Source organism: Megascapheus bottae, chromosome 3 (genome assembly GCF_031878675.1).
Source record: "Megascapheus bottae isolate mThoBot1 chromosome 3, mThoBot2.hap1, whole genome shotgun sequence".
Classification (NCBI taxonomy): Eukaryota; Metazoa; Chordata; class Mammalia; order Rodentia; family Geomyidae; genus Megascapheus; species Megascapheus bottae.
The window spans coordinates 90,287,100-90,311,550 of NC_143511.1; the positions used below are offsets into that span (position 1 = coordinate 90,287,100).

At 62.8% G+C, this 24,451-nt stretch overlaps 3 protein-coding genes and 1 long non-coding RNA gene across 6 annotated transcripts; 2 read left to right on the top strand and 2 right to left on the bottom strand.

Moving 5' to 3' along the window:
* Window positions 1-3,938: 3,938 nt before the first annotated feature.
* Window positions 3,939-8,528, bottom strand: Sapcd2 (suppressor APC domain containing 2). The gene is made up of 6 exons (XM_090329416.1): window positions 8,141-8,528; window positions 5,689-5,777; window positions 5,165-5,311; window positions 4,627-4,734; window positions 4,405-4,527; window positions 3,939-4,339 (listed from the first exon to the last, which is right to left on the bottom strand). Exons 1-6 carry the CDS (start codon window positions 8,526-8,528, stop codon window positions 4,211-4,213), a joined length of 984 nt encoding a protein of 327 aa, XP_090185542.1. The 3' UTR covers window positions 3,939-4,210.
* A 2,903-nt stretch (window positions 8,529-11,431) lies between these two features.
* Window positions 11,432-14,925, top strand: Uap1l1 (UDP-N-acetylglucosamine pyrophosphorylase 1 like 1). The gene is made up of 9 exons (XM_090330985.1): window positions 11,432-11,771; window positions 11,854-12,058; window positions 12,139-12,314; window positions 12,467-12,639; window positions 12,721-12,914; window positions 13,276-13,416; window positions 13,629-13,814; window positions 14,135-14,201; window positions 14,428-14,925. Exons 1-9 carry the CDS (start codon window positions 11,468-11,470, stop codon window positions 14,563-14,565), a joined length of 1,584 nt encoding a protein of 527 aa, XP_090187111.1. The 5' UTR covers window positions 11,432-11,467; the 3' UTR covers window positions 14,566-14,925.
* On the bottom strand, window positions 13,945-19,820 carry LOC150066177 (uncharacterized). Of its 3 annotated transcripts, XR_016535010.1 has the most exons (5): window positions 19,744-19,820; window positions 17,961-18,062; window positions 17,779-17,846; window positions 17,153-17,361; window positions 13,945-14,045 (listed from the first exon to the last, which is right to left on the bottom strand). It is a non-coding gene; the product is annotated as an uncharacterized LOC150066177 (long non-coding RNA). The 3 variants fall into 3 exon arrangements; XR_016535008.1 differs by lacking the exon at window positions 13,945-14,045 and having other exon boundaries at window positions 17,144-17,361; XR_016535011.1 differs by lacking the exons at window positions 13,945-14,045; window positions 19,744-19,820 and adding an exon at window positions 18,997-19,208 and having other exon boundaries at window positions 17,144-17,361.
* On the top strand, window positions 19,306-24,387 carry Dpp7 (dipeptidyl peptidase 7). The gene is made up of 13 exons (XM_090330984.1): window positions 19,306-19,522; window positions 19,706-19,819; window positions 19,985-20,124; window positions 20,858-21,021; window positions 21,722-21,857; window positions 21,934-22,015; window positions 22,131-22,297; window positions 22,437-22,497; window positions 22,851-22,969; window positions 23,048-23,204; window positions 23,316-23,380; window positions 23,756-23,826; window positions 24,009-24,387. Exons 1-13 carry the CDS (start codon window positions 19,420-19,422, stop codon window positions 24,136-24,138), a joined length of 1,509 nt encoding a protein of 502 aa, XP_090187110.1. The 5' UTR covers window positions 19,306-19,419; the 3' UTR covers window positions 24,139-24,387.
* The last annotated feature ends 64 nt before the right edge of the window (window positions 24,388-24,451 follow it).

The following is a 24,451-nucleotide window of genomic DNA, read 5'->3' on the forward strand; positions in this document are numbered from 1 at the left end:
AAGCTCAGACAGAGTGCCCAGGCCCTGATTTCAAGCCACAGGGCCTGCAAAAGCAAAAACAGTCTCACAGACTTTCCTGCTTGACTGGCTTTGAACACCAGTCCTTAGACTGAAGAAGCCTCAGGTCTAGCTAGCGAGCTAGGATTACTGGTGTGAGCCACCGCACCCAGCTCCTGGCTTTAATTATATGTACATACATGTTGTATTACCTCTTTATAGCAGGTTCAGCTTCCCAGTAAAATTATGGAGACACAGAGGTTTAATTCCTCTACATGCACAGCCCTTTGCCCTGTGGCTGGAGCCTCCTGTTTACACTGCTCATACTTTACCCCATACCCGGATGACATGTGTACCAAACCCAGTCTGTCTGCTGAGTCAGGCTGGCCTTGACCCCTGACCCTTCTGATCTCTGCCTTCTGAGTAGCTGAGATGAAAAGTGAGTCACCTTACCCCCTATCCCCATGTTGGCTTCTTACTTGCTTGATTTCTGTGAGATTCTGGCATTCATGAAGTGGCTGTTTGGCCTGGTGTGTGACCATAGATACAACCAGGGATTGCAGAAGTGGTTGGGGAATGTGTTTCCACACTGGAGCCATGGGCCCATGTCTATGCCATTAAGAGATTCCCCAGCCTGGCACTGATACTCACACTTACAATCCCAGCTCTCTGAGCTCCGAGGATCACTGAAGCCACTGAAGCCAGCCTGGGCAGAAAAGTCCCTGTGAGGCTCTTTTTTTTTTTTTTTTGGTGGGTCAAAGGGCTTGAACTCGGCCTGGGCTGAACTCTGAGCCCTTCAGCTCAAGGCTACCACCCTATCCTTGAGCCACAGCCCCATATCCCCATTTTCTAGAGGTTAATTGGAGATAGTCTCAGGTCCTTTTGTGGCAGGGCTGGATCCTCAGACCTCAGCCTCCTGAGCAGCTAGGATGACAGGTGTGAGCCACTGCAGCAGCCAATCTCACCTTTTTTAATGAACACACAGACACAGGAGACGGGAAGGCTCAGCCAGCGCCCGGTGTGCCCTCCCCTGGAGCTGATGCCAGCATCTTATGCAACTACAGCACCAGAGCAAAGCTCAGGACGTGACTGGTTCCTCTAGGCCCCAGCAGAGGTGCATCCTGTGTGTGCAGGTCTGTGTGATCTTATCACGGGCCTTGAACAACCGTCACCCTGCGGTAATATCACCTGACCTCCTCACTACCCCTCCGTAGCTCTGCCCAGCGTCCCCACTCCTGCCCTGCTCGACTCTTCTCCCTCTCCAATCACAACACTCTGAGGGATCATACATACTGTAAAAACACGAACCAATGTGGATAGAATTAGGTGACTTTGGGATTGGCATTTTGTCACTCAAAATAATTTCTTTGGGGCTGGAATGAGGCCTAGTGGTAGAGTGCTTGCTTGCCTGGCACTGTGACTCAGTGGCAAAATAAGAATTCCCCTGCTGAATGCTGGTGGCTCACACTTGCAAATCTAGCTACTCAGGAGGCAGTTCGAGGCCAGCCCAGGCAGGAAACCACCAGAAAACAGGAGGCGGAACTGTGGCTCAAAGTAGCAGGTTGCTAGCCTTGAGTGAAAATATTCAAGGACAGCACCAAGCCCTGAGTTCAAGCCCCACGATTGACAAAATAATCTAATAATAATAAATAATTTCATGGAGGTACTTGCCAGCTTCTGCCTGTTGCTGTGCCGTATTCCAGGGCACAAAGGTATCACGTTTGTTTGAATGATCACCCAGAGACGTGACTGGAGAGAACTCATGCTGCCGGGAACATCGTACACGTTCCTCAAGAGTACAAACGTCTCTCTGGAGCAGATGCCATCAGATGAGGCGCCAGTGGAGTTCTCCAGGGAACCAGAGCGGTGGGGGAGGAGGCCACTAGAAGGACTGACTCACACCATTTTGGAGACTGCAAGTCAGTCATCTGCAGAGCAGATGGGAGGAGGGGAAGTGGTGACCCAGCAAACGAGACCCGAGGTTATCTAGAGGCAGGATTTATTCCTCTGGGGGCTTCGGTCTTCTCTCTTGAGACCCTCAGCTGAAGCTGGGTGCCCCCGACTCACACCTGTGGTCCCAGCTCCTGGAGAACGATGGCTTGAAGCCAGCCAGGGCAGAGTTCTCAAGATGGCAGGAGCGGACCCTAGTGGTAGAGTGCTTGCCTAGCATGCACAAACACCCAGGTTCGATTCTTTGGTGCCCCATACATAGAAAAGCCAGAAGTGGTACTGTGGCTCAAGTAGTAGAGTGATAGCCTTGAAGAAAAAAACCCAAGGACAATGCTCAGGCCCTGAGTTCAAGTCCCAGGACTGGCAAAAAAAAATCTCAAGAATTACTTCCAATTAATCAGCAAAAAGCAGCTGGAAGCACAGGGCTCAAGTGGTATAGCACCTGCATGGAGCAAGCAAGTCAAGTGAAAATCAGGCCTCTGGGTTCAAACCCCAGCACAGGAAAAACAAAAACAAAAGCCAATAGCTTCTTTCTTTCTTTTTGTTTGGTCATGGGTCTTGAACTCAGGGCCTGGGTGCTGTCCCTAAGCCCTTTTGCTTAAGGCTAGTACTGGACCACTCTGAGCTACAGCTCCACTTCCACAAAACATAACTATTAGCCACAACTAAAACTACTCTCACAACAAAATCTAAACTGGTATTTGACCAAACAGCTGGGTTCCATCGCAGTCACACACACAACCATAGAAGGCTAAGCGTGACAGCCACCAGCACCTGGGCTGCTTGCTTCTTGCTTGGTTTATTCTGAGGAAAGGGCTCACTCTGAAGTCCGGGCCGGCTTGGACTCTCAACCCTGCCTTTACCGCCCCAGACTGGAATACCACCTGTGCCACCCCCGGCCAGCCCGTGGAGAAAGTTTGTGGCAAGGCCAGGATCACTGCGGCTGAAGGAGGCTGCAGGGGACCTCCCACGCTCACTCTGCACAGGAAAGCCCAAAGTGGCCACCCTGGTGGGGCCCTGTCCACCTCCTCCACCTCTCAGCTGTCCCCACCGCAGGCAGCCGGCTTGCTGTGCTGCCTTTTCTTCTCTCTGAAGCCCGCCGGAGCGGCAGTGCATGTGACACAGCCCGTGCGCCCTCACAGCCCGCTCCCCCCCCCCCGCCAGCCCGCCGGGGCGGCAGTGCATGTGACACAGCCCGCTCCCCCCCCCCCGCCCCGGGGGTTCTAGCTGCTCAGGATGGAAGCGGAGACTTGGCTTCAGTCTGGAGTTGCATTCCTGCGGTGGCCACCCTCGGTGGTCCCTGGCTCTGGGGCTCTCCCTGGAGGCGGCGGTGGCAGCACTCAGGCTCACCCTGGCGGCGACTGGGGGCCTGGGAGGGGGGACTTCTCCTGAGCCTCCTCCTGTGCCCCTCTCCACACGCACAGAGCTGACCTGGAGGGAAGGCTGAGCCAAGCCGTGCACCCCACTCGATGGACCGTCCTCGTTCAGGGTCTGGCCGGCAGGCCCGCACGTGACCTTTCCTGGGAACAAGGACCTGAGGGGAGGCCCACCTGGCCACCTTTAGCCACCCGCCTAGGGCCTGGGTCACGTGTGGCAGACTCCGTGAGGCTCCGTCTGAGTGCACAGCTGGGCAGGAGGAAAGACCGGGCTTCAGGGTCTGCGGGAGGCGGAGGCAAGCCGAGCTCTTGGTCCCATGAGGAAGCTGCACCGCCTGGCCCACACGCACGGACACAGCCCTAACCTCCATCTCAGGACTCGCCCCAGCAGAGCCCTCTCTTACGAGGCCACACCCCACCTGCCTCCCATCTGCTCCCGTTGAGGACTGGTCAGAGGTGCTTCAGGTGGCAGGGAGGAGCTGCTCACGGGCTCGTGGGTCCACAGGCCCCAGCCCACCCTCCCATAGCTGGCCTGCTCACAGCACCCCAAGGATGGCAGCAGGGTGGGTGGGTCAGCGCCCCTGCTGGACAGTATTAGAAGCGCAGCCCAGTGTGATCAGTGCTTTACTAGAGTCAGACATGAGAGGGGGCAGGAGAGCTGTAAACATGCCCCTTGTGCCTGAGATCTGGTGAACACGAGGTGGGGCCCCCGCTGTCCACTAGGTGGCCACAGCAGCTCCAAGTGGGGCCAGCAGCGCAGGCTGGCACAGGGCGGTGTCTAGGGCAGGGCTGGCCGGGGCGGACTGCGGCTCATGCCCACGGGCAGTGTCCGGCCAGCTGGCCATCTCCAGGCTCAGAGCTCACGCACCCACGTGAGGCAGGTCCAGCTAGATGAAGGTGGAGTCCAGAGGCCCAGCGCTCTGCTGGCTGAGAGCCCGGGCCTGGAACAGCTGCTTGATGAGGGCAGACTTCTCCTGCTCCAGCTGGGTGATGCGCTCACTCTTGTCTGTCACCTCCTGGGGGGGGGGACAGTGGTCAGGGCCTGCTGGGCCCCCAGCCCCCGCCCCTCTCCCCACCTCACCTGAGTGAGGAGCCGGTTCTGCTCTTTCAGCATGAGGATGGTCTGCTGCTGCCAGCTGGGGGCTGAGTGAGGGCTGGGGATCCGAGGGGGGCACAGGGGCCCCGAGGAGGACGAGGGCACTGCCTGCAGAAGGGGAGAGTCAGGTAGGCCTCTCCTGGGCTTGTTCCCAGGACAGTGGTGAGGGGGCCCAGCCAGACTACCAGAAAGGGTCCAGCAACTCACCCGGCCTGCACAGGCTGCCGCCAACAGCTCCCCCAGGCAGCGGGCCACCTCCTGCACTTTGGGAAGCAGCTGCCCCAGTGGGCGGGGACTCTCTGTAGCCCCCAAGTCCTGCGAGAAGAGCAGGGGAGAGCTGGGTAGGGAGGTCTCAACACGTGGTCTTTTCTTTGCCACTTGAGCCACAGCACCATATCCAGCTTTTTCTTCTTTTTGCCAGTCCTACGGCTTGAGCTCAGGGCCTGAGCACTGTCCTTGAGCTTTCTCAAGGCTAGAGCTCTACCACTTGAGCCACAGCACCACTTCTGGCCTTTTCTGTATATGTGGTACCAAGGAACTGAACCCAGGGCTTTGTGCGTGCTAGGCGAGCACTCTACATGGGGCTGCATTCCTGGCCCCAGATGGCATTCTTGCACCCATAAAGCTGCAGCTGAGAGCCCAGAGGGAGCCTAGATGTGTCGCTGACAGGACGGGTGGGCTGGGGTGCTGCCGATGGACTGTGGGAGTCCAGGGGTCAGGGACAGGCGTCTGCCCCACCACTCACATCGTCAGCTCGGCTCCGGCTCCGGCGGCGCTGGCGCTCCTGCACGCGCTGCAGCTGCTGCTGGTACCAGTCCTGACCCCGGGCCATCATCTCCAGACCCTGCAGGAGCACCTCCTGCTCCTGCTCCAGCTCCTTCATCTGCTTCAGCTACACCACGCGTGTGCCTGTGGGTGCTTGTGCCGGTAGCACCCCCACGGGCACAGCCACACCCTGCAGCACCCACAGACACGGATGCCCGGCTCCTGAGTTGTCTGGGGGCGTGCCGCGGGGAGAGCTCATGTCTCCCCCCCACAGAGGCTTCCCCAGGACGTCGCCCTGCTCGGGTTCAGTTCGGGACAAACATGCAGCTGACTTGCAAGGTGAGGCAGGCAGGGCGGTGGCCCCCACCTAGTGTCCCAACGTCCCTCAGGGATCTGGGTGTCCCTCCAGTGGACCCAAGCCCAGGAGTCGCCCAGAGTCCAGGCCTGCCTGCCCCTCCCTGGCCTCCAGGAGTCCCGGGTCCTGACCCCTCCCCAGCTCCTCACCAGCTCACAGTCCACGCCACTGGTGATTGTGTGCCTTCGACGCTCACTTCGGGGCCGAGGGGTCCCCAGGGCCCTGCAGGACTCTGTGCCTGTTGGGAGAGGCAGGGGCATGTCTTACCTTGGAGCCTGCCACGAGGGGCTCCTGTTCCAGTCCGCCCTGCACCCCCAGCCATCCCGAGTGAATGCTGGCCTCTGTGCCCGGCCAGGATCTGCTGCCCACCTGCCTGCCCCCCACCTGCCTTAGGGAGACTGTGGACCCACGGGACAAGGACCACATTTAGCCCTCTCCTGTAACCCCTTGCCCACAACATAGTAGCTGTATCTTGGAGGGTCTCAAAGTTTCCCAGGTCAAAGGTCAGGGACGAGATGGGTGAGTGGGGCCTCTGGTCCTCCTGACCGACACAGGATCCTTGGATGCAGGAGCTGGCATAGGGAGGGGACGGGGGAGGGGGGCTGGGCGATGTGACAGCAGTGGAGAGTGGTCATAGGGGCCACATGCTGGTGGCTCACACCTGTAATCCAACTGAGGATTGCAGGAAAGTCCCCAATTATCTCCAGATAACCGTTCTAAAACCGGATGTGGCACTGTGGCTCTAGTGTTAAAGAGCCTAGCCTTGAACACAAAGTGTCTCAAGAACAGAGCCCAGGCCCTGAGCCCAAGCCCCACAACCAACCCAAAGAAAAAAAAAGAGAGGAAATGGTCACATGTACGTGCCAGGACAGCAAGCACGGTCAACAGACACGTTCTTGAGGTCATTAACTCCTGCCTGCGGTTGACTAAGGCGTATGGGATGCCTGCCGGAGGAACAGGCCTCCCTCACCCCTCCACCAGAATCTCCTTCCAGTCCACGCCCAGTGCTTGGCAGTGTAGGCAGGTATGGAGAGCAGGGATTCTGGCTCCAAGCAGGCCCCAGAATTCGTGCCCCAACCTGCCACGCTGGGCAGCCAGCAGCTCTGGGAGAGGTGACGGGCCCGACGTGCACAGGCAAGGAGACGGCAACCTCTGGGCTGGGGGCTTGGGCTGCCATAGGTGTACTGAAGTACTTTATTGGGGAGCAAGGCTGGTTTTACTCCCAAAGCCAAGAGCATCGAGCACACCCAGTCCGCCCTGGGAGACATGGGAAGTGACAGCACCCTGCAGCCGGCCACCGAACGGAGGTGTGCTGTCACCCAGTGGTTGGTCTTGGACACTGGGCCTTCAGACAGGTGTGACAACTGACAAGAGCCACCAGGGTTTCAGGTGGGGCAGGGAAGGATCACAGACAAACCCTCATCACAGGCCAGCCATGAACTTACTCCAGACTGCACAGCGGGGCTGGGAAGGTGGCTTTGTGACTCAGTGTTTGCCTAGTATGCATGAAGCCCTGGGTTCGATTCCTCAGTGCCACAAAACAGAAAAAGCCAGAAGTGGTGCTGTGGCTCAAGTGGTAGAGTGCCAGCCTTGAGTAAAAAGAAGCCCACGGACATTGCTCAGGCCCTGAGCTCAAGGCCCAGGACTGGCAAGCAAAACCAACCAACCAAAACTGCACTGGAGATCTGGGGAGATCTCGGGACAGACGCTCTCTCCACGTGGAGATCTTGGGAAGGGATCGCTCTGCCTAGCGCACAGCTGGGGAACTCCTCTCCTAGGGAGGCAGCGGCCCTGCAGCACCACGGGTAGGAGGGAGTAGAGAGCCACGCTAGCGTGGCTGGCAGAGCGGTGGGCAGCACCTCAGAGGGCCAGCAGCTGGGACGCGTGGACAGCTGCATCTGGGGGGGGGGGCATGGGCTGAATGGACTCAGGGCTGAGGGTCCCGGGCCCCAGCACCACCACAGCGCAGGTCCCTGTTCCCAGGGCAGGCACGGGGGAGGGGTGCAGACGACTGAACAGACTCTTGTCCCTGCCAACTGGACCCGAGGCCGGAGAAGTCCGCTGGAAGTCCCCAGAGGACACACCCTGGGGTGTCTGCAGCAGCACAGGACTCCTCCCCACTCCTCCTCACCCAGAGGAAGCACCCCACCCCTCCTCCCCACCCCTCCACTCCTCACCTAGAGGAAGCACCCCCCTCCTCCCCACCCCCCCTCCCCACACCCCCATTTCTCCTCCCCATCCAGCCCACTCCTCCTCCCCCCACCCCCCCTCCTCCTCACCCCCCCACCCCTCCTCCCCACCCAGCCCACCCCTCCTCCCCACCCTCCAGTCCTCCTCACCTAGAGGAAGCACGCCACCCCTCCTCCCCACACCCCAGTCCTCCTCACCTAGAGGAAGCACCCCACCCCTCCTCCCCACCCCCCCACCCCTCCTCCCCACCCAGCCCACTTCTTCTCCCCATCCAGCCCACTCCTCCTCACCACACCCCCCTCCTACTCACCACACCCCCATCCCTCCTCCCCACACCCCCACTCCTCCTCACGTACAGGAAGCACCCCACCCCTCCTCCCCACCCCCCAGTCCTCCTCGCCCGGCCCTCACCGGCGTGGTCGTCGGCGTGGCCGTCGGGGCCGGGCTGGGGCTCGGGGGCGCGGGCGGGGCGCGCGCGCGGGGGCCGGGGCGCCCTGGGCAGGGCGCCGTCGGGGGGCGGCGGCGGCGGCGGCGGCGGGGGCAGCGCGGCGCGCAGGCCCGCCACGAAGCGCTCGAAGGTGAGCAGGCCGCTGGCGGGCGCCTGGCGCCGCAGGCCCTCCAGCACGCCGGGCGGCAGCTCGCGCGCGTCGGCGCCCCGCCAGCGGGCCTCGATCTCGCGCAGGGGCACGCAGCCGCGCCGCCGGTCGTCCAGGATGTCGAACAGCGTGCGCAGGCTCTGCAGGAAGGCGCGCGGCAGGCCCTCCGTGCCCGCGGGCGCCCGCGCCTCCGCCGCGGCCATGGCGTCGCGCCGGGAGCCCGCGTCCGCCGACCAGCCGCGCCGCGCGCTCGGCCGCCCGCTCCGCCCCGGCCCGGCCCGGCTCCGCCCCTCCCGGCCCCGCCCCTCCCGGCCCCGCCCCGCCCCGACAAGAGCGCCGACTTTCGAACGGGCTCCGCGGGGCGCCGGGCTCATTAGCATCCGCGGCGCCCATTGGCCGGGCCCGGCCGCTCTGCTTCCTGATTGGCTCGCCGGCCGCCAGCCCCAGTTTGATTTTCCCCGTCTGCGTCCCGGCGCGCCGCGCGCTCGGCTCCCGGCTGGCCCCGGGGGAGGGACCGAGGCGGGGGGTGGGGGGGGCGGAGGAGATCGGGGCGGGGCGGGGGACGGGAAGGAGCGGGGGAGGGGCGGAGGGGCCGGGGAGGGTCTGGGCGGGCGGAGGGGGCGGGGGGACCGGGGCGGGTCCGGGGCGTGGGGTGGGCTCAGCCGCCCGTCTCCGATGCCCCGGCCCCGGCCCTCCGGCGTCGGCTCGGCCTCCCTCCCCCTCCCTCTCCCCTCCCCCGCCCGCCGCAGCCACTTCTCGGAGGGGCGGAGCTTGGCGCCCCACCTCGACGGAAAGCCTGTCCCCAAGCCACCTGGGGCGAGGTCCTCCGGGCCGGCCGCCTCCCGCCGCGAGCCCGGATGCCGGGGCCCTTCTCTGGAGCCAGGCGGTCCCGGGAGACTCGGCGGCTCCAGCCAGCTGGGCGCTGTCCCTGCCCTGGCCTCGAGGGACAGGCCGCCCGCCCGCCCGCCCGCCGCGGGACAAAGCCGCTCTCCCGTGTCCCCGGATGCCCTCCGCCCCCGGAGCAGAGGCTGCTGCCCAGGACAGCCGGGCTCACCGAGGCCCGCGGAGAGGGGCAGCCGCACCCGGCCGCGCGCCCGAGAGCCTGGGGCTGTGCCCGGTTGGGGCGTGGGCTGTCCGCGCCCTCCCCGCGCCGCCTGCGCTCCCCCTTCACTGCCCCTGGGCGCTCGGCCGATGTGGACCTGGGCTCTTTAGGGGCCTGCAGGCTGGGTCTGCATCCCAGGTACGGTCCTCCCGTCCAGGCCGAGTTCTCTGGGAGGGTAGGCAAGTACTCCCCCCCCCTCGCTCCGGTAGCCCAGCACCCGCGTGCAGGAGCCAGAAAAAGCTGCCCAGTCTCCTGAGCCCTCCTGAGGCTTCTTTGGTCTCCACTCTTGGCCTCTGGGCCCTGTTCCTCCTTTTGGACAAGGTCCTAGGGTGCGTGGTCCGCACTTCTTGTCAACACTTGTCTGCATGGCCACCTGGACAGGCTCGTTCTTCTGGTCCTTTAAAGTGTCTCTGGATGCATGCATGGACCTGGTTTTGTTTTGCTGTGTGCGGGCACGCGCGATGGGGCCTGGGCACTGCCCCCAAGCTCTTCAGCTCAAGGCTACTGCCCTGTCCCTGCCCCACAGCCCCACTTCCTCCCCTATTTTTTCCTAGTGATTAATTGGAGGTAAGAGTCTCTTGTTCTTTAGTTCTGGTTCTTTGAACCCTGATCCTCAGATCTCAGCCTCCTGCGTAGCTAGGATTACAGGTGTGAGCCACTGTGCCTGGCAAAAAAAGCAATAGTTTCTGTTTTGGGGCCCGTTTCAGGGCTTGAATTCAGGGCCTTCTCAAGGCTAAGAGCTCTACCACTTTAGCTACAGCACCACTTGTTTCTTTGTTTTTTCCCCCTATGTATGAGGAAACCAGGGAATTGAACCTGGGTCTTTGTGCATGCTAGGCAAGCACTCTACCACTGGGCCAAGCTCCCAGCCCTTTTGCTACAACTCTACTGTGTAGGAGTCACCAGACTTGGATGGCTCAGAGCTTCCCCCTCGATATCTGCTTTCCAGGTACACGTGGACGCTGCCCGGCCCGCAGGGACGGGGTGACGCGGGCACTCAGCGCTGGCCTGGGGCTTGCAGCGCGCTCTAGCCAACGGGTGCCGGCTCTGCTCCACCCTCCACTCCAACATTCTCCCCAGTGTTGCCCTTGCCCCAAAGCTCGCAGGACGGAGGTCTGTCCATTCCCTGGGCAGGCTCTCCCTGAACCTCCAGCCACGGGCTGGGCTTCCGGGCTGGGCCGACGCCGCGCCACAAAGACGCGGTGCCTGCTGTGTGCTGGGCATCTGCCGGGGGTGGCGGCGGGGCGGCTCTCCCGGGGGAATCCGGCCCATCGGACCGACTCCTAGCTCGGGGCTCTCCCGGTGAAGTCACGGAGCACTTCCCAGTGCTTCCTCAGACCCCGCACCGGGGCGCGGCCGGCGGGAAGGAGGGGCAGGGCTGGCTGGCTTTCACGCCGGGCCAGACGGTCGCGCGGAACACTTTCCTCCCCAGGGCCACCGAGCAGGGGGCGGGGCCCGGCGAGGGGGCGGGGCCAGAGGCTGCTGGGGGCCGCGAGGGGCGGGGCCGAGCCGGGAGGAAGGGCGATCTCGAGGCGAGGGGCGGGGCCAGAGGCTGCTGGGGGCCGCGAGGGCCGGGGCCGAGCCGGGAGGAAGGGCGATCTCGAGGCGAGGGGCGGGGCCGGGGCGGGGCTGCGATCTCGAGGCGAGGGGCGGAGCCAGAGCGGGGCGGGGCGGGAGGAAGGGCCATCTCGAGGAGAGGGGCTGGGCCAGAGGCTGCTGTAGGCCGCGAGGGGCGGGGCGGGGTCGGGAGGAAGGGCCATCTCGAGGCGAGGGGCGGGGTCCGAGACTGTTGGGGCCCGCGAGGGGCGGGGCCGGGGCGGGGCGAGGCCGAGCCGGGAGGGAGGCCGATCTCCAGGCGAGGAGCGGGGCCAGAGGCTGCTGGGGGCCGCGAGGAGCGGGAGCCAGGGCGGGGCTGCGATCTCGAGGCGAGGGGCGGGGCCTCGGGATGGCCCTCCCTCCCGGGCCGGCCCCGCCCCCCGGTCTCGTGATGCTGGTCGGAGGAAGCCCCCGAGTCACGAGTGCCAGCCGGGCCTCGGCGACATGGCCACGGAGCGTGCGGCCACGGAGCAGGACGTGCGCGCGCGGCTGCGGCGCGCGGGCCAGGAGCACCTCCTGCGCTTCTGGGCCGAGCTGGCGCCCGGGGCCCGCGCGGCGCTGCTGGCCGAGCTGGCGCCGCTGGAGCCGGACGCGCTGCGGCTGCACTGCCAGCGGGCCGCCGCGGCCTGCGCGCGCCCCAGCGGGCCGCCGCCGGGCCTGGCCGAGCGCCTACGGCCGCTGCCCCCCGAGCGCCTGGGCAGCGCCAGCCGCAGCGCCCCCGAGACGCGGCGCCGCTGGGAGGAGGAAGGTAGGCGGCGGCGCGGGGCGGGGGGCCGGGGCCGCGGGCGCGGGGCGGGCCCAGGCATCCTCTCCGCCGCCCTCGCCCCCAGGTTTCCGGCAGATCGCCTCGAGCAAGGTGGCCGTCCTGCTGCTGGCCGGCGGGCAGGGCACTCGTCTGGGCGTCGCCTACCCCAAGGGCATGTACCGAGTGGGGCTGCCCAGCCAGAAGACGCTGTACCAGCTGCAGGCCGAGCGGATCCGCCGCGTGGAGCGGCTGGCCGGGCAGCGCCACGGGACCCGCTGCACCGTGCCCTGGTGTGTCCGCCCTCCCGGGGACCCGTCCCCGGCCTGGACCCCTCGCCGCTTCCCTCCGCTCACCGCAGCCCTCCCCGCAGGTACATCATGACCAGTGAGTTCACGCTGGCGCCCACAGCCAGCTTCTTCAGGGAGCACGACTTCTTCCGCCTGGACCCGGCCAACGTGGTTCTCTTCGAGCAGCGCATGCTGCCGGCTGTGACCTTCGATGGCAAGGCCATCCTGGAGCGCAAAGACAAAGTTGCCATGGCCCCAGGTATGGCCCAGCCCCCCCGGGCAGTGGCCACCCAGCCTGGACCTTGGAGCCGGGCTGGCTGTGGTGTGGGGAGCCCCCGCATGCCCTCTGTGAGAGGGCGCGACCACGGGGCTGGTGGGGGAGTGAAGGGGTGAGGCTTTCTCTCTCTGCAGATGGCAACGGGGGCCTGTACTGCGCGCTGGCCGACCACCGGATCCTGGAGGACATGGAGCGCCGGGGAGTGGAATTCGTGCACGTGTATTGTGTGGACAACATCCTGGTGAGACTGGCAGACCCGGCCTTCATCGGCTTTTGTGTGCTGCGGGGTGCAGACTGTGGCGCCAAGGTGAGCACCCAGCCCACCCTCCCGTCGGCCCCTCAGTGCCCTTCCCTGCACAGAGCTCTGAGCCCATCCCCGTGGCCACAGGTGGTGGAAAAGGCGCACCCCGAGGAGCCCGTGGGCGTGGTGTGCCAGGTGGACGGTGTCCCTCAGGTGGTGGAGTACAGCGAGGTCAGCCCTGAGACTGCTGGGCTGCGTGGGCCCCACGGCGGCCTGCTGTACAGCGCAGGCAACATCTGCAACCACTTCTTCACCACGGCTTTCCTCCAGACGGTTGTCAGGTGTGCGCCAGCAGGGGGCTGGGGAGTGCCCACCAGTGCCACCTGGGCCCAAGCCAGGCAGAGGCTGGGAGTGGTGGGTAGGTGAGGTTTAGGAAGTTGTGTTGAAACACTGGAGAGGCAGCGGGAGTCGTGCTCGGGGCCGTGGAGGTGAAGCTCTGGGGTCAAGCCTGCCTTCTCTCGTGCATTAGTCCATTCCTGCCATTTCCATTTGCCAGGGGAGTGGTGTGGCTGAGGTCACCGTGCATGCAGACGGCAGCCCTGGCTGGGTTTGACTGCCCAGAGCTGCGCTCAGCCAACCCGGGCCCAGCCAACCCCGGGAGACTCTGTCCCAGCCTTCCTCCTGTGTGTCCTCTGCCTCCAGGGAGTTTGAGCCTTTGCTGAAGCCTCACGTGGCTGTGAAGAAGGTCCCCTATGTGGATGAGGAGGGAAACCTGGTAAAGCCACTAAAACCAAACGCAGTAAAGATGGAGAAGTTTGTGTTTGATGTGTTCCAGTTTGCTAAGTTAGTGCTAGAGTTATTTTTCTTTTCTTTTCCTCCTCTGTCCTTTGGCGGGTTCTGAGGCCCAGCAGGGAAGTGGGGGCTTGGAGAGGGTCTAGGAGGTACCCCTGCTCCCTACTCTCGGGTGCCCCTGGGACAGACCCCTACCCAGCCCCCATATGCCAGGCCCTGCCTGCTGGCTGGGACATGGCCTGACCAGCCCCCTCCCCCCCCAGGAACTTCGTTGCCTTTGAGGTGCTTCGAGAGGAGGAGTTCTCCCCCCTCAAGAATGACCACACGGCTGCCAGAGACAACCCCTCGACCGCCAGGCGGGCCTTGCTGACGCAGCACTACCGCTGGGCGCTGCAAGCAGGAGTCCGATTCCTCGATGCCCACGGAACCCAGCTTCCTGCGCTGCTCAAGTAAGCAGGCCCCGAGGAACAGCCTGGAGGAGGAGGGTGGTCGGGGCTGCGTCGTGACCTCAGCAGACACCCGAGGTTTACGCCGGGCCAGGCCTGGCCTCTCACACCCGACAGGGTGACACCTGCACCACTTCACAGGGAAGCGAAGACCTTCACGTCTGTCTTTGTTCTGCCAGGGCCCACAGATGCTTTCCATTCGTAGCAGTGCGTGTGGGTGGTTGCAGGACTGGGCTGTGCAGAGGAAGGGGAAGATGGGCCTGGCAGGGCCTGGCGTGTGGCCCGCCGTGTCCCCGTCCTCTGACTGTGCTCCACCCTTCCAGCATTCCCCCAGGCGGAGACCCTCCGGCCATCTGTGAGATATCGCCCTTGGTGTCTTACAGTGGAGAGGTAAGAAGGGCCTTCCTGTCTGGGGTTTCTCTTGGTCTGGTGGACTCCTGGGAGAGGTGGGTATTGGACAAGTGTCAGCCCAGCCTCAGTTTACCATCGGGACAGATAGGCCAGTCAAGCTTTTCTGGGCGTCTCTGCTAGCTCTCCCTGGGTTTGGACCACTCGGGATCCTGCCCTGCCGGCTGTGGGCAGCCCAGAGGGACTGACTGTAATCGATTCCTTCCAGGGTTTGGAAGGACTCCTGAAGGGACAGGAGCTCCAGTCCCCGTTCATCTTGGATGAGGCCCAGGCCGAGGTGCTCCCAGCCAGCCTTCGTCAGGGTGAAGGGGGTGGCCTGGCCGGGGCTCTGCCCGCAGCGCCATGACCTGGGGCGGGGACGGGGTGTGCGGGTGTCCTCCCTGCGGCTGCTTCTCCGTCACCCACTGCCTCTGCACACAAGTGACTGCTGGCCTGCTACTGGCTCCTTGGTTTTATTTCTGGCTGTGGGTTCACTTCAGAGAGTGGGGTTGAGAGGAGGCTTCGGGGTGGTTGAGCACCATGGCTTCATCTCGGGGAGCAGAGCAGGGGGTGTCCTCCAGAAGCCAGTTCTGGCCAGGCAAGCCTGCTCTGCTCTCAGCCATCCCAGACGTGCCATTCTGCACATCTGAGATGAGAAAATGGGACCTGGCAGGGCAGGGTCCCTCCTCCACCTGAAGCAGTGACAGGCTGGGCTGTCACCCCGCCTGCAGGTGCTCGCTCCGGGAGAGACGACTGCCTTGGCTCCCTCCGTCTCCCAGAGACTCTGGCCACAAGCACACATGCCTGCTGCTCTGTGCGCATGCACACACAGGCGCGTGTGCGTGTGTGTACCAGCACTAAGGCTTGAATGCAAGGCCTCTTGGCCCTTTCTGTTCACAGCTGGTGCTCACCTTGCATCATTCCTCCACCTCCAGCGTTTTCATAGCTAGTTGGAGATAAGTCTCAAACTTATCTACCCAGGCTGGCTTCAAACCAGGATTCTCAGATCCCAGCCTTCTGGTGGTTAGGAACACCGCCTCTCCTAAGACCCACTGAGACCTTGTGGGTGGCTGCTGGTTGATTGATTGCTGATTTCTAGCTCAGATGGGGTGCAGTCTGCACCTCCCTCTCTCCTCCTGTGGTGAAGTCAGCTTGGCCTTCCACTGGGCTCTACCAATCCTGCCACAGACCTCAGCCAAACCTTCTCTTTGTTCCACAGACAAGCCAAGGGCCCGGTCAGGTCTGAGACAGGCCACAGGCAGACCTGTTCCCAACCACTTCTCTTGGTTATAAGTAGGAGAATGCAGTCTTTTTATTCTTTTTTTTTTTTGGCCAGTCCTGGGCTTGAGCTCAGGGCCTGAGCACTGTCCTTGGACTTTCTCAAGGCTAGAGCTCTACCACCTGAGCCTCAGCACCACTTCTGGCTTTTTTCTATGTATGTGGTACCGAGGAATGGAACCCAGGTCCTCGTGCATGCTAGGCGAGCACTTTAACCACTAGGCCAAACTCCCGGCCCAAGGATGCAGTCTTATCTGCCAGGATTGTTAAATCAGGTAAATCCTTAAATGAAAACTTTAACAACGCAATTAGCAGCCAGACTCCTAGTCAGGAGGCTGAGATCTGAGGATCCAGGTTCAAAGCCAGTCCAGGCACAAAAGTCTGAGACTCCAATTAACCACCAGAAAGCTGGGAGTGGGGCTGTGGCTCCAGGGGTGGGAGGGTACCCTTGAGCTGAAGAGCTCAGGGACAGCCCAGGGACCGGGACCTGAGAACCAACAGTTCATGCCCCATAACCCCAAAAATGCAATTAGCCAAGTGCCAATGACTCACACCTGTAACCTTACCTACTCAGGAGGCTGAGATCAGAGGATCACTGTGCAAAGCCCGTCTGAGCATGAAAGTCCATGAAACACTTATCTCTAATTACTAGTGAAAAGCCAGAAGTGGAGCTGTGGCTCAAGTGGCAGAATGCTGCTAACTTTACACAGAAAAGGCTTAGGGAGGCCGGGCGTGGTGGCTCACACCTGTAATCCTAGCTGGGGTCTGAGGATTGCGGTTCAAAGCCAGCCCAGGTACTAAGAATATGAGACTCTTGTCTCGATTAATCACCAGAAAACAGGAAGTGGAGCTGTGGCTCAAGAGGTGGGGAGGTAGCCTTGAGCTGAAGAGCTCAGGGACAGTGCCCAGGCTCAGAGTTCAAGTTCTACAATTGACAAAAAGAAAAAGATAAGGGATAGCATCCAGGCCCTGAGTTCAAGCCCTGAACTACAACAAAGGTCAGAATTTCCCACAGACCCACAGGAAACACCGGGCACGTGGGTGAGCAGCTTTGGGGCCCAGGGCCTAGAAGGCCAGGCGCCCCTGTCCACCCTCCATTGGGCTGTGGGGTGCCCCACTTCCTTGGCCCGCCTCCTGGCTGGCAGAAACCTCAGTGGTGAACCAGAGAGGTGTGGGGATGCAGGGCAGGAGGGTCTAATACAGAGGCAAGCCGAGACCCGGCTGGGTTGTCCCTCAGGTAGGGGAGGTGGCGGTGGCAGAGGAGGGCCTGACCTGGGACAAAAGGGGTGAGACCTGAGGATGGGTGGAGCTGTGCTGTGGCCGCCCGATTCCTGGTGACCTGAGCCTCAATAGTCGTAGAGCAGGCTGGAGTGGAATGAAAGCCTGTGTGCCAGTCACTTTGGTCACCAAACCAGCCAAGGGCATCTGGGTACAGCTGGCATCACACTCGTCACCCCAGCTCCTCAGGAGGCTGAGACCTGAGAACCAAGGTCCAAAGCCAGCTTGGACAGACAAACTCAAGAGATTCTTACCTCCACTTAACCAGCAAAAAAGGTGGGGCTGGCTCAAGTTAAGGGACAAAGCCAAGTGAGAGCTCACAGTCCTGGCATTCAAGACATACTACCAGCACTAAAATACACAAAAAACAGCCCCCAAAGAATAATGCAAGAATTAACCTGGCGAGTTTATCATGGAAAGATGAACCTGTCTGCTGTCAGCACACCTCACGCAGGGTGGTTTGTGTAAGAGGAAAGGATCCAGTGCGGGCCGAGGCACTGGTGCTCACGCTGTCGTCCCAGCTACTCAGGAGGCAGAGATCTGAGGATTGAGGCTCAAAGCCAGCCTGCACACTGAAGTCCGTGAGACTCTTGTCTCCTGTTAACCACTAGAAGTGGAAGAGTAGTAGCCTTGAGCTGAAGAGCTCAGGGACAGCACCCAGGCCTAGAGTTCAAGCCCCTTTAAAAAAAAAAAAAAAAAAAAGGGCCACTGGCCAAATAATAAAAAACATACTCTTTTCTTTCTTCAAACTAACCATTTAGTAATACTGGTTTCTTTCTTTTTTTTTGTGCCAACCCTGGGTCTTAAAACTCGGGGCATGTTCACAGCTAGAGCTTGACCACTTGAGCCACAGCACCACTTCTCACTTTTTCTGTGTATGTGGTACTGTACGGAGGAATTGAACCCAGGACTTATGCATACTAGGCAAGTACTCTACCACTAGGCCACGCTCCCAGCCAGTGATGCTGGTTTCTTTACTAAAGGCTCATGAGCAGAAAGTAAAGCTCATTCCTGTGGCCCCTACCTCAAGCCGATCGAGGGCTGACGGCTCTGGGAACTGCATTCTGGAGTTGCATTTCTTCAAGATATTGGCTAACAGAAGAAATATAGAAGAAAGAGATAAAATTCTTAGCTCCCACATGACGTATGTATGATTACCATTATTATCCCAAGGCAGTATCTGGATGGGCAAGAAAAGGTACTCACCAGCAAAAAATGCTTATGAGGTCCACAGCACCCGCAGAGAGGAAGAATCAGTTCAGCACCAGAGGGTTTAAGTGACATCTAAAGGATGCTGATTCTGTAAACCTATTATAGCCAACAAGAAGAGAATGGGTGCTGCTGGGGGCTGGGGGCTCATGCAGGTAATCCCCGCTGAGGGGCCCCGGCCAAGTCTGCCGTGGAGGGGAGGAGGAGGTCCCCTGGGCTCAGAAACCCACATGGGGGTTGGGGAGGGAATGACACACAGAGCTGCCTGCATGGCTGGGTGCAGGGTACTCCTCCTCCAGGTCCCCTCCCCCTCACGGCCAGGTAAGTCTGTGCTAGGGGGGACCACTTGGTCTGGGCAGGGGAAGAGGCCTCAGAGCACCATGTCCAGAACAGTACGGGCCGGCTGGGCATCCAGCCTTGGGGGTCTGTCCCTTCTGTCCCTGGGGAGAGTCATGGGGTGCGCTGTGTCCCTCATGACCATTTTCAGGGTCTGCCCACCAGTCTGACTACACATCCTGTCCCCCAGGCTGTGGGGGGAGGCACAAGAGGCCTCCGAGCCCACCTTCCCACAGGGTCTGGCCTGCTGTGGGGATGGCCCAGTCCCCTGAGGGATGTGGCAGCTCTGAGATCCCAGGCAGACCTGAGCCCACTAGCTCCCTACAGAAGCCACTGGGCTGCGCCTCTCTAGGGACCGGGAGACTGGCTGCTGCCCCGTCTGGTGACGGAGGCCTGGGATGAGAGAATGCAGCTTCCTGGAAAGGCCCTGCACGGGCTGCGAGCGTGGCCTGGTGGTGGAGCGCCTGCCTAGCGTGCATGAAGCCCTGCGTTCATTCATTCCTCAGGTCCACATACCCAGGAAAAGCTGGACGTGGTGCTGTGGCTCAAGTGGTAGAGTGCTAGCCTTGAGCAAAAGAAAAAAAGAAAAAGAAAGGCCCTGCGTCGTCTCCAGCCCCCCTGTGGTCCTGGGGAGGAGCGTTAGGCGGGCAGCGGCCGTCCCAGGCGGGCTGGGGGATGGCCGCAGGAGACGGGCCACCTTCCTCCCGGTGTGGGCGCAGGGCCTGGTGTCCACTCCTTCTGGAGGGGGCAGAGCCCACATCGAGGCAGATCAGATCAGCGTGGTCTGGGCAGCGGCAGTAGTGACAAAGCGACTGGGGGGAGCGCGCTCTGGGGGTGGCCGGGTGGCCAGCGGCCTGCCGGGCCTGCGGAGGGGCCATCGCCGCCCCACGGCCCTGCCCGGGCTCGGGAGTGGACCCCGGGCCCCGCCCGCCCCGCGCCCGGTCTCCACGGCGACCGTCTCCGGGGAAACACAATGGACGCCCCGCGCGAGGGCGAGTGCGCAGCCGCCCCGCCGCCAGCGACGGTCGGACTGCCGCGCCAAGGACCCACGTGACCGCGCACACGTGACCGGCTCATGTGACCACCCGCGTGACCGCGGCCGTGGTCCACCGAGCCAGACATGAGACCTCCGCGCCTGGTCCCCGGAGCCCGCGGGGCCCCGGCCTGGGCCCTGGTCCCGCTGCTGGGGCTGGGGCTGGGGCTGGTCGGCTGCCGGGATGCGGGTGAGAGGCCCCCGACCCCGGGCTCAGGGTCCCCGCTCACCCCCGGCTCCCGACCCCGGGCCCCGCCAGCCCCGCTCACCGCCCCCCCGGCCCCGGGCTCACCCCCCCACCGGGCCCCCGCTCACCTCCTCCCCCCACCGCCCCCCGGCCCCGGCCGGCCCTGACCGTCCGCGGCCCTCTCAGCCCACAGAGCCCCGGACCCCGACTTTCAAGAGAAGTACTTCGAACAACGTCTAGACCACTTCAACTTCGAAAGCTTCGGCAACAAAACGTTCCTTCAGCGGTTCCTGGTGTCCGGTGAGCGCGCGGCCCGGGCCCGGGCCCGAGGCCCCGCCCCTCCGCGAGGCCCCGCCCCTCCGCGAGGCCCCGGCCCCGCCCCTACACGAGGCTCCGCCCCGCCCCTCCGCGAGGCCCCGCCCCCGGCCCCGCGGCGCCCTCACCGCCGCCGCCCCCCCCCCACAGACAGGTTCTGGAGACGGGGCAAGGGACCCATCTTCCTCTACACCGGGAACGAGGGGGACATCTGGGCCTTCGCCAACCACAGCGGCTTCCTGGTGGAGCTGGCCGCCGAGCAGGAGGCCCTGGTGGTCTACGCGGAGCACGTGGGTGCGGGGTGTGGGGCGGGGGTGGCCGACCCCCTTCCTACTCCCCTTCCTGCCCACCCCCCTCCTCACCTTCCTGCCACCCTCCTCACCTTCCTGCCCCCCCCTTCTCCCCTTCCTGCCCCCCCTCACCTCCTGCCCCCCCCCGTCCTCCCCTTCCTGCCCCCCGTCCTCACCTTCCTGCCCCCCCTCCTCACCTTCCTGCCCCCCCCGTCCTCCCATTCCTGCCCCCCCCGTCCTCCCCTTCCTGCCCCCCCTCCTCACCTCCTGCCCCCCCTCACCTTCCTGCCCCCCCTCACCTCCTGCCCCCCCCCGTCCTCCCCTTCCTGTCCCCCTCCTCACCTTCCTGCCCCCCCTCCTCCCCTTCCTGCCCCCCCTCCTCCCCTTCCTGCCCCCCCCCCGTCCTCCCCTTCCTGCCCCCCGTCCTCACCTTCCTGCCCCCCCTCCTCACCTTCCTGCCCCCCCCCGTCCTCCCCTTCCTGCCCCCCCGTCCTCACCTTCCTGCCCCCCCTCCTCACCTCCTGCCCCCCCTCACCTTCCTGCCCCCCCTCACCTCCTGCCCCCTCCCCGTCCTCCCCTTCCTGCCCCCCCCCGTCCTCCCCTTCCTGCCCCCCTCCTCACCTTCCTGCCCCCCCTCCTCCCCTTCCTGCCCCCCCCCCGTCCTCACCTTCCTGCCCCCCCCTCTCCTCACCTCCTGCCCCCTTTCCTGCCCGCCTCCCCTCTCCTCGCGCAGCGGTACTACGGGAAGTCGCTCCCGTTCGGCACCCGGTCCTGGCAGCGAGGGTACGTGCAGCTGCTGACGGTGGAGCAGGCGCTGGCCGACTTCGCTGAGCTGCTCCAGGCCCTGCGGAGGCAACTGGGGGCCCAGAGCGCCCCTGCCATCGCCTTTGGAGGGAGGTGGGTCCTCCCGCGGGTGTGCACGAGCCACCAGTCTGGGCTCGGCCCCACCCGGATCTGAAGGAGCCCCTGCCCTTCCCCAGCCAGGCCCCACCCAGTGTAACTGGGGGCTCATCTCTGGACCCCCAGCCATGTGCTTAGGTCCTTTGTCCCTTCCATGCTCCCACCCCACCTCTGCCTCGCCCTTGCTCCCCAAGAGACCGTGCTAGCTCAGCGTTGCCTCCTCGGAGCCCGCTCTCCCTCCCCCTCCTCTGATGGGACTCACCACCCATGCTGTGCTACCAAGGGGCTCAGGGCCAGAATCTGCCCATGCTTCTTGCAAGTTTCAGGTCTCTTTTTCTGTGTGTGGGGGTCATGGGGCTGGAACTCTGGGCCTGGGCGCTGTCCCTGAGCTCTTCAGCTCAAGGAACTGCCCTACCCCTGAGGCACAGCCCGACTTCCCATTTTCTAGTGGTTAAGTGGAGATAAGCGGCTCACAGATTTTAGTGCCCAGGCTGGCTTTGAACTTTGGTCCTCAGACCTCAGCCTCCTGAGTATCTAGGATTACAGAGCCAGTGGGCCTGGCAAGTCTAAGGTCTTTTTGTCTGTGTATGGCCGCTGAGGCGGGAATGAGCCCAAACCTGGGGCCTTGAGCCTGAGGGCAGGGAGGGAGAGGCGGCCGCAGGGCAGGGCCCCACGCCGCCCCTGTGCCCTGTGCCAGTTACGGGGGCATGCTCAGTGCCTACATGCGGATGAAGTTTCCCCACCTGGTGGCCGGCGCCCTGGCGGCCAGCGCGCCTGTCCTGGCCGTGGCAGGCCTCGGTGACCCCTGCCAGTTCTTCCGGGACGTTACTGAAGTGAGTGGAGGCCTGGTGGGGGGGGGTCCTCCGGCCAGGAGGGCAGCGCCTGCCTTGACCAGGGGCTCTCCTCCAGGACTTCTATGACCAGAGCCCCAAGTGTACACAGGGGGTACAGGAAGCCTTCCAGCACATCAAGGACTTGTTCCTGCAGGGAGGTGAGGAGGTTGGGGCGGCTGCCCTCGGGGCCGTCCAGCACGTCAAGGGCTTGTTCCTACAGGGAGGTGAGGAGGGGGCTGCCGGCCTCCAGACCTCACCCTGACCTTCCTGCAGCTCATGACATAGTCAGCCAGCAGTTTGGCACCTGCCAGCTGCTCTCCAGCCCCAAGGACCTGATTCAGCTGTTTGGCTTTGCCCGGAATGCCTTTACCCTGCTGGCCATGATGGACTACCCGTACCCTACCAGCTTCATGGGGCCCCTCCCCGCCAACCCCGTCAAGGTGAGTCAGGGTGAGCAGCCGGCTCCCAGGGCTCCTGACAAGAGGCCATGGGTGTTGTGCTGCCTTGTGGTCCCTCTGGGACCAGGGAAGGCAGGGCCAGGCAGACAGTTGTGAGATGGTCTGCTGCCCTCCTCTCCAGGTTGCCTGTGACAAGATGCTACGTGAGAGCCAGAAGATCAGAGGGCTGCGTGCACTGGTGGGTGAGTCTGTCTCTCCATTTTGAGTGGGTAAGCTCAGACCCCAACGCGGGATGTGGGACCAGGACCTGTGTAGCACAGGCCAGGGGGCAGCTACCACCAGAAATCCCTCTGACCGCCTGGGCCTCTGGGTTCCCAGCATGCTCTGTGAGGGAGGTCAAGTCCACTGGGCTGCCACGGTAGCCACTAGAACAGACTTGATGTTGAGCCCAGAGGCTCTGCTCACCTGGCCACATGTACCACCAGATCCCTCACCACCTCTGTCTGCCCTTCCACGCTCCCTCCAGGGCCGGGGAAGTGGCCCAGGCAGGCAGCCTTTCCGTTGAGCCCCTGTTCCCGGCGCCTGTCCTTCCCAGGGCTGGTCTACAACGCCTCAGGCACAGAGCACTGTTACGATATCTACGAGATGTACCAAAGCTGCGCTGATCCCACCGGGTGTGGCACCGGCCCAGACTCCAAGGCCTGGGACTACCAGGTGCCAGGGCAGGGCGAGCGGCCAGGCGGGGGTGAGGATGTATGCCCTTGCCTGCCTGACCTCTGTGGGCATCTGCAGGCCTGCACGGAGATCAACCTGACATTTGACAGCAACAACGTCACCGACATCTTCCCTGAGCTCCGGTTCACGGAGAAGCTCCGCCAGCAGTACTGCTTGGACACGTGGGGCGTGCAGCCCCGGCCAGATTGGCTGTACAACAACTTCGGGGGTGGTGGTAAGGCCGGGGGGCCGGGAGCCGCTGGGCAGCGCGCGCTCTGCTCTGGACTGTGTGTGCACACAGTACTCGGGCCACACCACCTCTCATCACCACTCGTGCTTCTTTCAGACCTTAAAGCTGCCAGCAACATCATCTTCTCCAACGGTGACCTGGACCCCTGGGCAGGGGGCGGGGTGAGTAGCAGCCAGACTGCTGCTGGCCTCGCGTGGTGTTCTCAGCAACCCTGCTGTCAGCAGCCGAGGCCCTGTTAGATTTCTTAAGTTTGCCAGAATCTTCTCAAAGAACCCAGATGCCATGATAGCTCCACACCTACCTCACCTTTGTCTGCTCTGATCGTCGTTACTTCCGGTTCCACCTTTGAGTGGCTTCTTTTACTGGTGACTTAATGTGGGCTGCCGTGTTCACCTTTCCAATGGGACATTTGAGGCTCTGCAGTCACCCCTTTACCGCGTTAGCTGTACCCCACAAACTGGGGTGGGCATTTAAGGTGAGAGCTGGGTGGAGTTCTCTCAGCCAACTGTCTGACCCGAGGTTCCTCCCACTAACAGATTCGGAAGAGCCTGAGCACTTCAGTGGTCGCCATCAACATCCAGGGGGGAGCCCACCACCTAGACCTCAGGTGCCTCCCACTGGCTCCCCAACCTCCCCCCCCCACCCAGCTCCCCCTCCCACAGTACCCTCCTCCCCCAGCTCCCTCTACTCTCTTGCACTAAGAGCTTAGGATGGAAAGAGGCAGGAAATAGCCAGTAGGCTACGAGTCTGCTTGCCTGGCTGAGTGCCTGCTCTGTGCCTGCTTCTCAGGAAGTCTCATCCACAAGACCCCGAATCTGTTGTGAAAGCACGCAAGCTGGAGGCTGCCTTGATCCATGAGTGGGTCAAGGCAGCCATGCCTGAACAGCAGCCAACCCCCCGTGGGGGATCAGGGGCGTAAGGGCAGCCCTCACCCAGCTACGACCAGACAGGACATGTGGAGAACATCTCAGCTCCTCTTTGGAATAAGCAGCTGTGGCCTGGCTAGCTGCCCTGTGTCTGGGTGCACTATCTAGATCCACAATGGCCAGCGGTGAATGGCCCCTCTGAGACCTTGAGGAGCCAGCCCTAAGGCTCTGAACATGGCTCTCCCTCAAACAAGGGAGGGGATGGCAGGAAGAAGCTGAATAAATGCCTATTTGGTATGCTAGGTGCATTCTTCCTATCCTATGAGGTCTGGGTGTGGAGGAAGGCAGGAAATGCAGGCAGGCAAG

Bases quoted from the DNA above. Each gene is read 5' to 3' on its own strand.
- Dpp7 (XM_090330984.1), top strand. From the start codon at position 19,420: ATGAGACCTCCGCGCCTGGTCCCCGGAGCCCGCGGGGCCCCGGCCTGG. The intron at 19,523-19,705 runs GTGAGAGGCCCC...CGGCCCTCTCAG, and splicing joins GGTCGGCTGCCGGGATGCGG to CCCACAGAGCCCCGGACCCC. The intron at 22,498-22,850 runs GTGAGTCTGTCT...TGTCCTTCCCAG, and splicing joins AGGGCTGCGTGCACTGGTGG to GGCTGGTCTACAACGCCTCA.
- Uap1l1 (XM_090330985.1), top strand. From the start codon at position 11,468: ATGGCCACGGAGCGTGCGGCCACGGAGCAGGACGTGCGCGCGCGGCTG. The intron at 12,315-12,466 runs GTATGGCCCAGC...CTCTCTCTGCAG, and splicing joins CAAAGTTGCCATGGCCCCAG to ATGGCAACGGGGGCCTGTAC. The intron at 13,815-14,134 runs GTAAGCAGGCCC...CCACCCTTCCAG, and splicing joins CAGCTTCCTGCGCTGCTCAA to CATTCCCCCAGGCGGAGACC.
- Sapcd2 (XM_090329416.1), bottom strand. From the start codon at position 8,528: ATGGCCGCGGCGGAGGCGCGGGCGCCCGCGGGCACGGAGGGCCTGCCG. The intron at 4,528-4,626 runs GTGAGTTGCTGG...CCCCTTCTGCAG, and splicing joins CGGCAGCCTGTGCAGGCCGG to GCAGTGCCCTCGTCCTCCTC. The intron at 4,340-4,404 runs GTGAGGTGGGGA...CCCCCCCCCCAG, and splicing joins AGAACCGGCTCCTCACTCAG to GAGGTGACAGACAAGAGTGA.